This window comes from Rhinatrema bivittatum, chromosome 9 (assembly GCF_901001135.1).
Source record: "Rhinatrema bivittatum chromosome 9, aRhiBiv1.1, whole genome shotgun sequence".
Lineage (NCBI taxonomy): Eukaryota > Metazoa > Chordata > Amphibia > Gymnophiona > Rhinatrematidae > Rhinatrema > Rhinatrema bivittatum.
In genome coordinates this window covers 264,490,348-264,503,200 of record NC_042623.1, presented here as the reverse complement: position 1 = coordinate 264,503,200, position 12,853 = coordinate 264,490,348, and the positions used below count along the sequence as shown (strand labels likewise).

Here is a 12,853-nt window from a genome sequence, read left to right as displayed (position 1 = left end):
AGATGCGCAAAATGTTTCAGAACGCAGAATGAGGAATACTGCTCGTCTTGCATTTCGGATAATGGCAGGCATGTGGCCAGAGAACTAATGCATAATTGTAATCTTGGTTTCTGTGTTCTAGGCCCAGAAAAATGAGAGAGAATCTATTAGACAAAAGTTAGCCCTTGGGAGTTTCTTTGATGATGGCCCAGGAATTTATACCAGCTGTAGCAAAAGTGGAAAGCCAAGTCTTTCTTCTCGGTAAGTGGAAAACATACAGCATACTTTTGCCTTTTTCTTTCTATAGGCTTGGGAGTCTTCCCAAAATTCGTTTTTTTGCCATGGTGAGAGCTCTATTACATAGAGCAAAAAAAATAAGGTGATAGCTGTTTAAAACATCTGCATTTTAGATGATTCTCAAAAAAAAAAAAATGGTTGCATTTACTTCCAGGCCAAAATACGAGGGGGTAACCTTTATTAAGATTGTCTTTAAAAAGTGCATTATTGAGCAAGGGAATGTTGCACTTTCTAATAATCCTGCAGTTCCTTTAGTAAATGCAGTTTTATTGGGCATTTTGTTCGCACGAGGCTGTGAATGAAATGTAAATATGGTTTGCTTTGAAGCTAAGCTGGCCGCCATGTGCAATTTAATGTTGCTAGTTGTCAAAGCTGCTACTTGGCCAAATATGATCAAGATTTGCCTTTGTATTTCACTCACCAGCTTTTCAATGATGATAGGAAATGCCTTTGCTAATTATTGACAGCGGTTGATGTAGTGATACCCTTGCTTTAAAATGAAGTTATTTTCAGTGCTGAATAAATAGAGGGGGCTCTGCCTCTCCACTCAGCTTGCAGCCAGTGCTACTCCTGTATTAGTGGGCATGGTCTCCATTTGCTGAGCAGTACAGGGGCTATGAATTTATAAGGCAGAAATGGAAAGGGGCAGCATGTTAACTTCCCCCTTGGAAGGACACCTAAGAGGAGAAAGCACAATCCAAAATAGAAACGGAGGGAGAGGTTCAGAAGCAATTAGACAGTTTCCTCTGGGGCTGAGTGAAACACTTTCACAGGTTTGCTTTGGCAGCACAGCTGCTTTAGCATAGCCTCAGTCTTGGGACCCAACTATATAGGTCAGTGTTTCCCAACCCCCGTGCGCCTTCAGACCTGATCAGGTATACCACGGGAAAAGTCTCCACCGCCTGATGCTCAGATCAGACCAGCCCCTGGTCTGCAGCAGCAAGAAACACCAGCGGAGGCCCTTAAACTTGTAGGAACCCCTTTCTGACAACCTGTGCAATCATGCACTTCTCTTTAACCACAGCAGGCGCCTCTGGAGCGTTGTGATTAATGAATAGGCAGGTCCTGTTTTGTGCAACGAACACGAACACACGCACACACACACACACACGCCTCCCCCGAGTGTCCTCCAGTCCTTCCAGCCTCTGTCCCATGCCCAGCCCAAGTGAGATTGGAAAGTAGGCACCGAGCACCGCGTGTGATTCACTCTGAATGTTGGGAGCACCACAGTGGGAGGAGCTCTGGCAATCGCATGTGGCAGCAAAGGTAAATAACCCAGCTGCCCGCACCATAACCACTTCTCCCTTTTTCCTGTACTTGTTTATAGAGGGAGCTGGTCCATTTTGATTTCATGCGTCTCCCTGTCTGCTCTCTCCCTTCGTTTTACAATTTGGAAGAGAGACCGGTGGGGCTTTCCTTGCTTCCCCCTAGCTCTTCCTTTGGCCATGCGAGTCTGCTTGACATCCGCACTGCCCGCTCGGTGGAGGCTGCTGTGTGCCACACAACATTTTTGCAAATGTAGGTGTGCCTTGGGCTTGAAAAGGTTGGGAAACACTGATGTAGGTAATGGATAGCAACATTTTTCAATGCATATAATTCCATACGGGCTGATACAGTAAATCCCGCGGGAGAGCCGGCGCTCCGAGGCGAGCACCAGCTCTCCCAACGCGTGCCCAGGCCACTCTTCTGGGCGCACGATCAAGTATTTAAATGAGGGCCCGCGGTAAAAAGAGGCGCTAGGGACACTAGCGCGTCCCTAGCGCCTCCTTTTTGACAGGAGCGGCGGCTGTCGACGGGTTTGACAGCCGACGCTCAATTTTTCCGGCGTCTGTTCTCGAGCCCGCTGACAGCCACTGATTTGGAAAACGGACGCTGGCATAATTGAGCGTCCATCTTCCAACCCACTGGCCGTGGGCACATTTATATATTTTTTTTTTTTTAAATGTTTACATTTTTTTTATTTTTGGTTTTTTCTGCTTTTCTGTACACTTTCCCGGTGCCGGCCGAAATTAACGCCAGCCTTTGGCAGGCATTAATTTCTGAAAGTAAAATGTGCGGCTTGGCTGCACATTTTACTTTCTGTATCGTGCGGGAATACCTAATAGGGCCATCAACGTGCATTTGCATGTTGCGGGCGCTATTAGTTTCGGGGGGTTGGCTGCGCATTTTCGACGCGCTATTACCCCTTACTGTATAAGGGGTAAAAATAGCGCATCAAAAACGCACAGCCAAACGGGGGCTAACAGTGCCCTGTAAGTAAGAGGACGAGCCTTTTTTTTTTTTTTTTTTTTTTTTTCCTTTTTTCTCCTTGCATGATTTGCAGGCTGATCAATACCCAAATTCAGTTGCAAGTGGTAAATGGTTCAAGCAAGGCAATGGAGCAGAAAAATGACATTAAATTACACACAGCATATTTATTGCTTGTGAACTGAGATGTTGGAGACATGGATTCGTTCCTCTCCAGTAACAATTCTGCAGGTAAACTCCGTGTTAGCAAATCAAGCCTCCCTCAGCGACTCCCTCTGTAAAGGTATCGCTCCTGAGCCCAGCCCCAAGCCCGTGGAATAACTAAATGCCAAAGCACGTTTGATGTTCCTCCGGCTGAAGCAAACTGCTTCAAGGGCAGTGACGGCGTAATCCCGGGATTGTCACTGCAACATCCTTGCATCTGCTTTTTGAGCTGCATAAAGATCCTCTGTGGAAAAGGTTTAGGGTGAAGGGAGGATCCGCCTCCTGCTCCTGCGTCTCCCATTCGTTTTTAGCGTTGAGTACCAGAGGCATTTGGCAATAAGAACAAATGGAGGGGGGAAAGTGGCGACACAAAGTGCCCCTCCTCCTCCCACATCTCTCCTGCTTTAATTCTGAATGTGCACTTTATTTATTTATTTTAACTTAGTAAAATGCCACAGAAAGCTTTCAGCTCCGGGGGGAGGAATCGGTGAGCAGAGCACTGGATGCAGCCAGCTCGGTATCTCGGTTAAACTGCAGCGCGCTGCCTCGCGGAGGAGCTGGGTTCAATTGCCAGCTGAGGTTTTTCTGGGCTCCAGGTTGGCCGAGGCTGGGGGGATTGCCGAGGAGGCAGCTTGCGGGGGGGGGGGGGAGGGATTGGGTCATTGTGCAGCGATGACCCCTGATGGCTGGGACTTAGGGTCCATCACTGCAGGGTTTCAGACCGCAGGAGTGCAGTGACCGGAGAAAGGTAAATTGCGCAGGATATAAAATGGGATCGTGGGATGATGGGCTGTCAACTCAGGAGTCATCTACGGAAAGAATTTATTTACCAGGAAAGGGTGATGGAAAGCATGAAGCAGCCCTCCCAGCAGAGGTGGTGGAGACAAGGACTGAAAGCATGGGACAAGCGCAAGAGGATCTCTGAGGGAGTGGTTGGTATTGTAGAGCTGGGCAGACTGGACTCGGCCACACAAAACGCCCAAATGTTTTTTTATTTTCAGCTGCTCACGCGTCATTTAAAAAATGAAGATCCGAAGGCCTTGCATTTGAGCATGAGCAGCTGAAAGAGCCTAAACCGTTTGGTCAAGACTCACTGATGTGCTTCATTACAAAGCACAGCACTGTGTCTGGGTGAATCAATGGGATCTGAGCTAACTATTTTTGGGATTTTTGTCTTCATTGTCGGTTGTCTCATGTTTTGTTTTTGGATTTTACATGCATGCATTATGGATTTAGTTTGCAAAAGCAGCCTATAGATTAATATAGTTAGGCTGCGGGAGTAATGGTCCTACAAATACATGGTCATTAATTTTGAAAGTTATCTGGGGAAATATTTGTTTTGTTTAAGACTAGACAGGCTTACAAGGTCTTTGTCTGCCATCACATTTTTGTGTTTCTGAAACTCCCTGGGTAGTTTGCAAGGTCAAGCAGATCCCTTCACTGATTCCATTTGAGCTGGAAGTACAAACAAGTAGGAGGAAATTGTGAGGAATTAAAAAAAACAAAATCCACCAAATGCAGACTTGATGTCTGTCTGTCTATCTGTCTGTTCTGGGCTGTAGAGTTCAGGTCCATAGGGGAGTAGATGCTCGTGAATTTTGATATCTTGGGAGGAAAAGTGGATTTCTTATTGTTTGAAGACATTTATTAAAAGCTTTTATCCAGCAAAGGTGATTCACAGCAGCAAAGTTTCACGATTTGAAAGTATTCTGCTGCTTCACTGCTGAAAGCTGAAAAGAGAAAAAAAATGCCAGTACAGATGTTGTAATTTTAAAGCTCAACAGCAGGTGGCAGTGAGAGCACAGCACTTCCGACATTGTCTGAATCTCTTTGCATTTCTTGGCTTTTATGGTCTTTGATGGCTCCTGAGACGCCCGAAGTTTTTCGTCTTTGGCCCTGCAGTTTTCTTCTGTGCCCATCGAGCTTCCAGCTGGATCAGAACCAGCCTCACATGATACTACGAGCTTTCCTTTACAACCACCTGAGTGTTTTCCCCTGTTTTACAGCACCACACACTCACAGGCATCCCCTAGCCCCCCCTTCAATACACCAAGAGCCTTTGGGCAAGTCCACAGACCAAGGCTTGCTCTGGAAACAGACACTTGCCCACTAATTCCGTCCAGCAGCCGAGACTCCCTTCTCCTCCCCCCTACAACCTCAGGGACTGTGAGTGCTGCCTTTTGGGGGGATTTAATTTTTTTGCATTCCCAACCTTACGCCTGCTTGGGGAGCAGAATCTGGGCACCAGCATTCTCAGCCTTTCATCTTAAAGGAATTTACCAGCCTCCTCGGCAGTGAAGGATAACTGTCTTACTGGGTTTGTCACTGGTACCGGTGCCTCTAACAAACATCCGAGCAGCTGCATGTCCGGTCGGTGTAGTGTATGAAAGACTTACCAATTCCTTTGCACAAAGTTTGGAATAAGTACATGTAAGGAATATTACGTAAACTTGCCTACATTATTAAAAATAAACTTTGAAGTTGTGATTTAACAAAAAAAAGTTACTTTGTGCTTGCCAGCCTAAGTATTCGGAAACCGTGGCCTGGATTTTTTTTTAGTATTATTTAAGAAAAGGAACCACTAGAGTGAAAAAATGAACTGGCAACTAGTAAGAATCCATCCTATTACCTAGCAAAACACAAACCTTTGTGCATATATGACAGTCATAAATGGCTTCAACTGAACATTAGCAACAGATGCCTTGAGTCCAAATAAAACTTCCAAGATTTTCATCTTAGGTCTGTGACTTTATTTTGTTCTAATTTTGTTTTGTTTTTTTTTATAATTGCACTTAAAATAGAATGTCTATAGGGACCTCTGCCATATTTCTGAATATTAAACGTGCTTATCTGTTAAAGAATCTGTAGTGCCTAAAAGATGAAAACAGCCTGATGTAAGTGCAGAAAATAGCCACTCAACCTCCCTCCAATGAAACGAAACAAAACATTTTCCCTGCACCCCCCAATTTAATATATATGACTGAGCCAGCTAGATATAGTACAAACCAGTCAACGGACTGAAAAAAAAAAATCCTATCCCATGTGCAGCATTACAGTGTCCTGGTCACATTTCAAATCCACAGCCCATAACAACTAATTGCTAATAAATCGTGCCTTCCTTTGTCCTAGAGGCACTGGTAATAGTACTTTTGGATCAGGTGCAAGTTAGGCTAATGTTTTATTTAAATATTTGTTATAAAAATGAAAAATATTGCATCTTCCATTTTAGAAGAAAATGTTCACTCCCGATTTTATTTTTCAAGTCTTTAAAAAACAAAAAAATCTCACTCTAACATCTGCAGTCTAAATAAGGTAACATAATTACCACGTTAGTCCATTTGGATATGTAAAAACCAGTTTTTTTTATGTTCTGTAGATGTTCATGTAAACAAAATAAAATGGCACTGGAAGAGTCATAAGACCCAGTAAAAGGATGATTGGAATTCATTTATAAAGAACCACTTCAGATATTTTACGATACAATATAACTTTGGTTTTCCTTGTGCGACTTTTTTTTTTTTTTTTTTTTTAAATAGACCGAGTTCTCAGTTATATTATGGCAGCACTTGTAAAATTTCGATTTAGGTATGCTATATAAAAAATTAGATTCAGATACTTTGAGCCCAGTTCCCCAGAGAGCTTATGGTCTAAGTGAGTACCTGAAGCAACTTAAAGCGAATTGCTCAAGGTCGTGACAGAACTTGGTGGCAGAAGCAGAATTTGAATCTATGTCTCCTGATTCTTACTCCATTACTCTGGCCACCTGCTGTGTCCTATTGAAAAGTAGTCCACATGCCTCTTGTAATTTGTTGATTTGCTATCAGATTTAATAGTTAACAGAATATTATGAGAGCATACCTCTTGGTCATGGTATATTTTTTAAGGATACTTATACGCTTAAGGCCCGCGAGCATAAAAAAAACAGGGGTTAACGCGTGTGACCAGGCCTCGTTACATGCAGAAGTGCTGGGGCAGGCCAGGACACTGTGCACCGGAAGCCGGATGGCGTGTGGAGTTTACTTCTGCTCCCGAGGAGCAGAAAGTATAGAAATAAAAAAAAAAATTGGGGGTACCTAGGTAAGGGTTAGAGGTCAGGGGGGAAAGGGAGGAAGGTTAGGTAGGGAACTGGGAAAATGGCCGATCGTGTCGTCGCGCATAATTAGAAAATCCCCCCCCCCCCCTGCGCATGCCAGTCGTAGACTGCCCGCATGTTATAAAATTGGTACGTCCATGTGTGTGCACAAAATAGACCCCCTTACAGGGCAATCTCCAGACTAGGTGCTCACGTGCAAAGTTTGTGGAACATAAAAAGTGGGTAAGGCCAGAGTAGGCTAACAAAGTTAGCCACTGGGCCCTGATTTTCGTTGCTGGGTGCCTGACTTAGCTGGCTTAAACTGAAAGCTAGGCCAAACCTGACTAAACATAGGTGCTTAAATTGAGGCATTCGGTGATCTTTCAGTATTGGCTTCTTACATGCTCAAGGCCTGACCTTACAAGGGTTTTCTCTCATTTCTGGCTTGGGAGGAAAACTCTTGAGTCAGTCCCTCAATGCTGAAGTTTACTGCACTTCCCTCACAATAAAACTAGTTTTCATTATGTTTTGCTGTGCTAATAGTCTTACTGTCTCATACTCTTCCAGTGTGTTGGGAGCCCCAGGCCATATGCTCGGTCACATCCAAACGTTTGACATGCATGTACACCAAATTGTCTTAATTGTTACGGCAAATGTAACTGTGCTGCTCTCTCTCTCTCCTTTTTTTTCCATGTAGACTGCAGAGTGGGATGAACTTGCAGATTTGTTTTGTGAATGACAGTGGTAGTGACAAGGACAGCGATGCTGATGATAGCAAGACTGAGACCAGCTTGGATACACCTTTGTCTCCTATGGTAGGTTTAACATAGTAAATTTTGGCAGGTAAAGACCAAAATGGTCCATCCAGTCTGCCTAGGGCTGTAACCGCTGCCCTGTGTGTGTGAGCTATCCCAGTGCATTCCTGGAAGCACAGAGCAGCCATAGCTTTGCTGTTTATGGGCTGAACTACCATTCCATGCAGGTTACCCAGGGCTTCGTTGTCATACTCTTGTGTTTATACTGCTTTTTTTTTTTTTTTTTTTAATTTCGTTACCATTTTTTCTCTCCACCACCTGGACCATTCCAGGCATCCATCACAGTCTCCATGTAAAAATACTTTGCTAAAAAAAAAATAAAATAAAATAAACTTCCTCTTCCTGGATGAGACAGTGGTGTAGGGAAGAGGCCTTTAGCTTTGTTGGGAATTGGGGAACATTTTTTTATGTATTTAAAGGGTTCATTATTATATAGATTTGATGTATTTTATATTGTTGCCTGTGATTATATTGTTTTGATTGTATCCTTTATGAAAGGAGCCGTATATAAATATGAAAGTAAAGAAAAATTCTATAGAAAGGGGAGCCTATTCTGATGGGACGAGTGCAGCTGCCGGTCATAACATAAAGGAGAGGGAGCTTTTTAACTAGACTGGGGGGGGGGGGGAGCAGACAGTCGCTCAGAAGCACATGGTTTAGAGGGTTGATTCTTTCAAAGATGCTTGCAAAACGGGGACATCGGAATATCTAAGTAGAGAGGCTGCAGTTAGGTGTGAAGTGTGGCAGATGGATGGGAATAAAAAGTACACAGATGTGAATGACCCTAAACTGCCTGTATCTTCTGCTAATAAGCAGGTCGTAAATACAGACAGAAATACAAATAAAACCCATACTTTAAAATGTCTCACTGTGAATGCTAGAAATCTGAATAGCAAGATTGGAGAGTTAGGGTGCATGGCATCATACGAAGATATAAACATAGCAGGCATCTCTGGTAGGAGGGGGGTAACCAATGGGACACTGTGATACTAGGGTATAAATTATATTGTGGTGATAAAAGCTGATCAAATTGGTGGGGGATTGCACTATATGCAAAGGATGAAAATCTTGCAGGGAAACAGAATGCACTGTGGGATTCTTCCAGATAGACCTCCCTGTGTGATGGATCAGAGTAAAGCAGTAGATGTGTACTACTGTCCACCTGGCCAAACTGAAGAAACAGACTGTGAAAAGCTAGCAGAAAATTGATAAATTTGCAACACAGTAATAATGAGAGGTTTCAGTTACCCCCAGTACTGATTAGGTCAGCGTCTCATCAGGACATGCCATAAAGGTTGCATGGAGCAGCTGGGGTTAGAACAGACAACGGGGGAAGCTGTTTTAGATCTACTCCTGCTGCAAGGGGTTATTGTAGCGGGGCTGCTTAGCAATAACAATCGTAATGCAATCAAATTTGACATAATCACTAGAGAGGAGGGCATTAAATAAAACTACTGCAAAAGCATTTAATTTTAAAAAGGGAGCCAGATAGAAATAAAAATTAAAAGGAGCTGTTGCAAAAGTTAAGCTTGCATGAGGTATGAACATAGTTTAAAAAAAAAAAATCTTTTGGCAGCCAATATAAAATGTATCACGTGCATTAAAAAAGGTTGAAAGATCATCAGATGACTCCCAGCGTGGTGTAATGGTGAGGTGAAAAGCCAATTAGGGCATCTTTGGAAAAAAAAAAAAATGGAAAGCAGAACCAAATAAAGAAAACAGGCAAGACCATAAGCACTGGCGAGTTAGATACACCAGGAGAGAATTTTAGAAGAAGCTTGCCATAGAGGTTAAAAACTAAAAATAAATGCTCTCTTCCAAGTACATTTGAAGCAAAAAGCCTGTGAGGAGGGAGTCAGCTGGTCTGCTAGATTGCCGGGAGTGCTCAGGGAGGACAAGGAAATAGCAGAAAAACTGAATGCATTCAGAGTTTACCGAGGAGGATATTTGGAACATATCCTTGCCAGAAACAATTTTTGATGGGGGTGATTCTGAGCAACTAAAAGAAATCGCTGTAGTAATGAAAGGTGCAATAGATCAAATTTACCCCAGAGTCCTAAAAGAACTCAAACGTGAAACTGCAAACTTGTAACTAGTGCTCTACAACCTATCATTTAAAACAGCCTCAATACCTGAAGGCTGGAGAGTGGTCAGTGTGGCGCCAGTTTTTCAAAAGGGTTCTAGGAGTGATCTGGGAAACTATAGACTGGTGATGTCTGTGCCAGGCAAAATAGTAGAAGATAGTCTTAAAAACAAATTCACTGTCCACTGATAAAGGTCTATAATCATGAATGGAATAGAACGGGTAAATGCAAAGCGCTTATTTACTCTTTCAAAAAAAGACAAAGACTAGGGGATACTCCATGAAGTTAGCAAGTAGCACATTCAAAAGAAATCTGAGAAAATTCTTTTTCACACTATGCACAATTAAGCTCTGGAACTAATTGCCGGAGAATGTAGTTAAGGAAGTTAGCGTAACTGGGTTTAAAAAGGTTTGCACAAGTTCGTAGAGGTGAAGTCCATAAACTGTTATTAACCAAGTAGATTTAGGAAATAGGTACTGCTTATCACTGTGCAATAGTAGCATGGGATCTATTTACTGTTTGGGATCTTGCCAGGTATTTGTGACCTGGATTGGCCACTATTGGAAACAGTAGGTTGGGCTTGATGGACCCTGGGTCTGACCTAGAATGGCAATTCTAATATTCTTCTATTATGTGTTAGATATCCATAGGAAAATAACTCATTTTGACTTGTCACAATGCAGACCAATGATTCAAATTAGTTCAAAATAGAATTAAAAAATGTATTAGGCATTCAGGCAGCTAAGTTATCGCTGAGAGTTTGGCTTTGGTACAGCTGAGAGAGCATTGTAAGGTCAAATCTGATAATTAGGTGCATGATGCGTACATGGGGAGTCCTCATGAGGATTGGGTTTTCAGAATGGCGCCGATCTCTTGCATATATTTTTACCTGCCTTTCTTCCCCACTCACAGGGAAGCAGCCTAGACTCGTTGAGTACCGTGAAGGCATGCTTCTTTCATTCATCGCTGTCCTTCACCTCATCCCGGCTTTTCAGCATTTCTTTTATACCTGGAAAAATATCTTGTTGATGGGGAATGTGCCCTCCGGTTATCTTAGTTTTCTGTTTTTTTTTGTGCTGCTGTCAGCAGCAGTGAATTGAAGGGGCTGGTAGCTTAGAGCGTGAAAGGAAATCGGTGACCAGTAGTTGAAACTGGAATCTATCAAAACTAAAAAAAACAAAACAAAACATGGAAGCTGCTTGCTTAAGGATAAGATGTCTTGATCTTGTTGGCCGCCATTTGAGATTTGACTTGTATCCCCATAGTTCATTATGAGGGGAAGGATTATAAATTCAAACTTTTACTAAGCCTGCCCACTACCCCCAATTTCATAAGTGTTGAGGAGATATAGAGTACCAGCAGGGATTTGGGCATTTATGTTCATCAAGGGGTTGATTTTCATATGGCCTGCCTAACTGCAAACTACATGGGAGCTTTTTAACACACGTAATTTACACAGATTTGCCATAGGGAAGCAACCAGTGAATATTAGCAGCTGCACATACCGAAAGAGTCCACACACTTTGCACCTAAATATTTCTGTGGATGGCCGAGCAAGAGGAAAATAGTGTGCGTTCAGTTAGATATCATCTGTACGCGCGTTTTGTTTTTACTTGTTTTTTGGGTTTTTTTTACTTGCCCTGATAGAAAGCAGCCACAGGAGCACCTCTTTTTAATGCGGCTAAAAATATGCATCCTGTGTAACCTGCGGCTCCTTTTAGCCGAATTTGAGGAAGGCAGGTTTCAGTCAGGCCCTAACTGCATCGTAGACTTTTATTGTGCAGAAAAATACAGGGAAAAAGGGCTTTAACCTGCCATGGTCATCAGATGATTGGCTCAGAAGGACCCGCATTTCTCATGGAATATCGCAGCTGTTTATTGTATTGTTATCTTGTGTTTCATTTCTACAGAGCAAGCAAAGTTCTTCTTACTCTGACAGAGATACTACTGAAGAGGAATCTGAATCCTTAGAAGACATGGATTTTATCAGCAGGCAAAAAAAGCTGCAAGCAGAAGCCAAAATGGCACTGGCAATGGCAAAGCCCATGGCCAAAATGCAAGTAGAAATAGAAAAGCAGAACAGGAAGAAGTCTCCAGTAGCTGATCTTGTGAGTCCTTTGCCGTAATGTATTTTTGCACAATCTAAGGCAAAAAAAATGTTGAGAGAAGATCTTCCATTGTAGAAATTAGCTACAAGACTTCAGTATCATTAGATGTTTTTTTGTTCAGAAAACATTGAAATATTCAAGTTTCTTTTTCTGATGCTCTTTGACAAAAGAAGGTTGAATTTGCGGGGCTGATACCTTTTGTTTGAACTGAACTGCAACTCTGGTTATATCTGTTACTTTGTAGGGATTGTGCACCTCATGGCCTTTGATTAAACGGACATATTCCTAAAGAGGAAGAATATTTAATATTTGGACTTCAGACTGCAGTAAATGTGGCCATCACCCTTATGAATGTTGATATCTGTTCACTTTTTTTCCTTCATGAACAAAAGGGGAGGGGGTGCCTTCTGTGTCAGTCTGGTCAGCAGCTACCATAAATTTGGCAACTCCAGCTATGTTTAGCTTTTGCAGTTTGTCCTCTTTGCATTCCAAATCTTGCCCTACACAATGCCATCTACCTTTTGGAAAAGATGGTCTAGGATGGTGAACAGCAAGGTTAATAGATACATTTTAACAGAAGCATGCCCATGGTATGCACCAGTGTGTGCGTGACATCCAATAACTACCATAGTTTTCGCTCCACAAGACGCACCTGACCATAAGACGCACTTAGAGTTCAGAGGGGGAAATTTTTTTTTAAAATGGTGTGCTAAACCGGCTATGTTCCCAGGCGTCTGTGCGTCTTATGGAGTGATCGGTTCCAGCATTAGGGGTGTGCATACAATTTTTTTCATCCCCGTTTCTTTTCGGGTCTGGGGAGGGCCATTTAGGTCCACTCCCCGGATCGGAAAACTTTTATCGTGCTATTTTGTGAAACAAAACAAAAAAACCCCACCCCAACCCTTCAAATTTAAATAACTACAACCCCCCCCCCCCCCCCCCCCCCCCCCCCCAAGATTTGCCAAAAGTCCCTGGTGGTCCAGCTGGGGTCCTGGGAGCGATCTCCCCCTCTCGGGCATTCGGCTGCCAGTAATCAAAATGGCGCTG

The 12,853-nt window shown here is 42.9% G+C and overlaps 1 protein-coding gene across 5 annotated transcripts in view; it reads left to right on the top strand.

The window, feature by feature from the left end:
- LOC115098554 (schwannomin-interacting protein 1) overlaps nt 1-12,853 on the top strand; it is a 944,827-nt gene that overhangs the window by 920,488 nt on the left and 11,486 nt on the right. For all 5 annotated transcript variants that reach the window (XM_029615175.1, XM_029615176.1, XM_029615177.1 and 2 more), the window contains 3 exons: nt 122-240; nt 7,497-7,614; nt 11,609-11,806. In XM_029615175.1, coding sequence (XP_029471035.1) covers nt 122-240; nt 7,497-7,614; nt 11,609-11,806 — 435 coding nt within the window. The remainder of the gene's footprint in view (nt 1-121; nt 241-7,496; nt 7,615-11,608; nt 11,807-12,853) is intronic.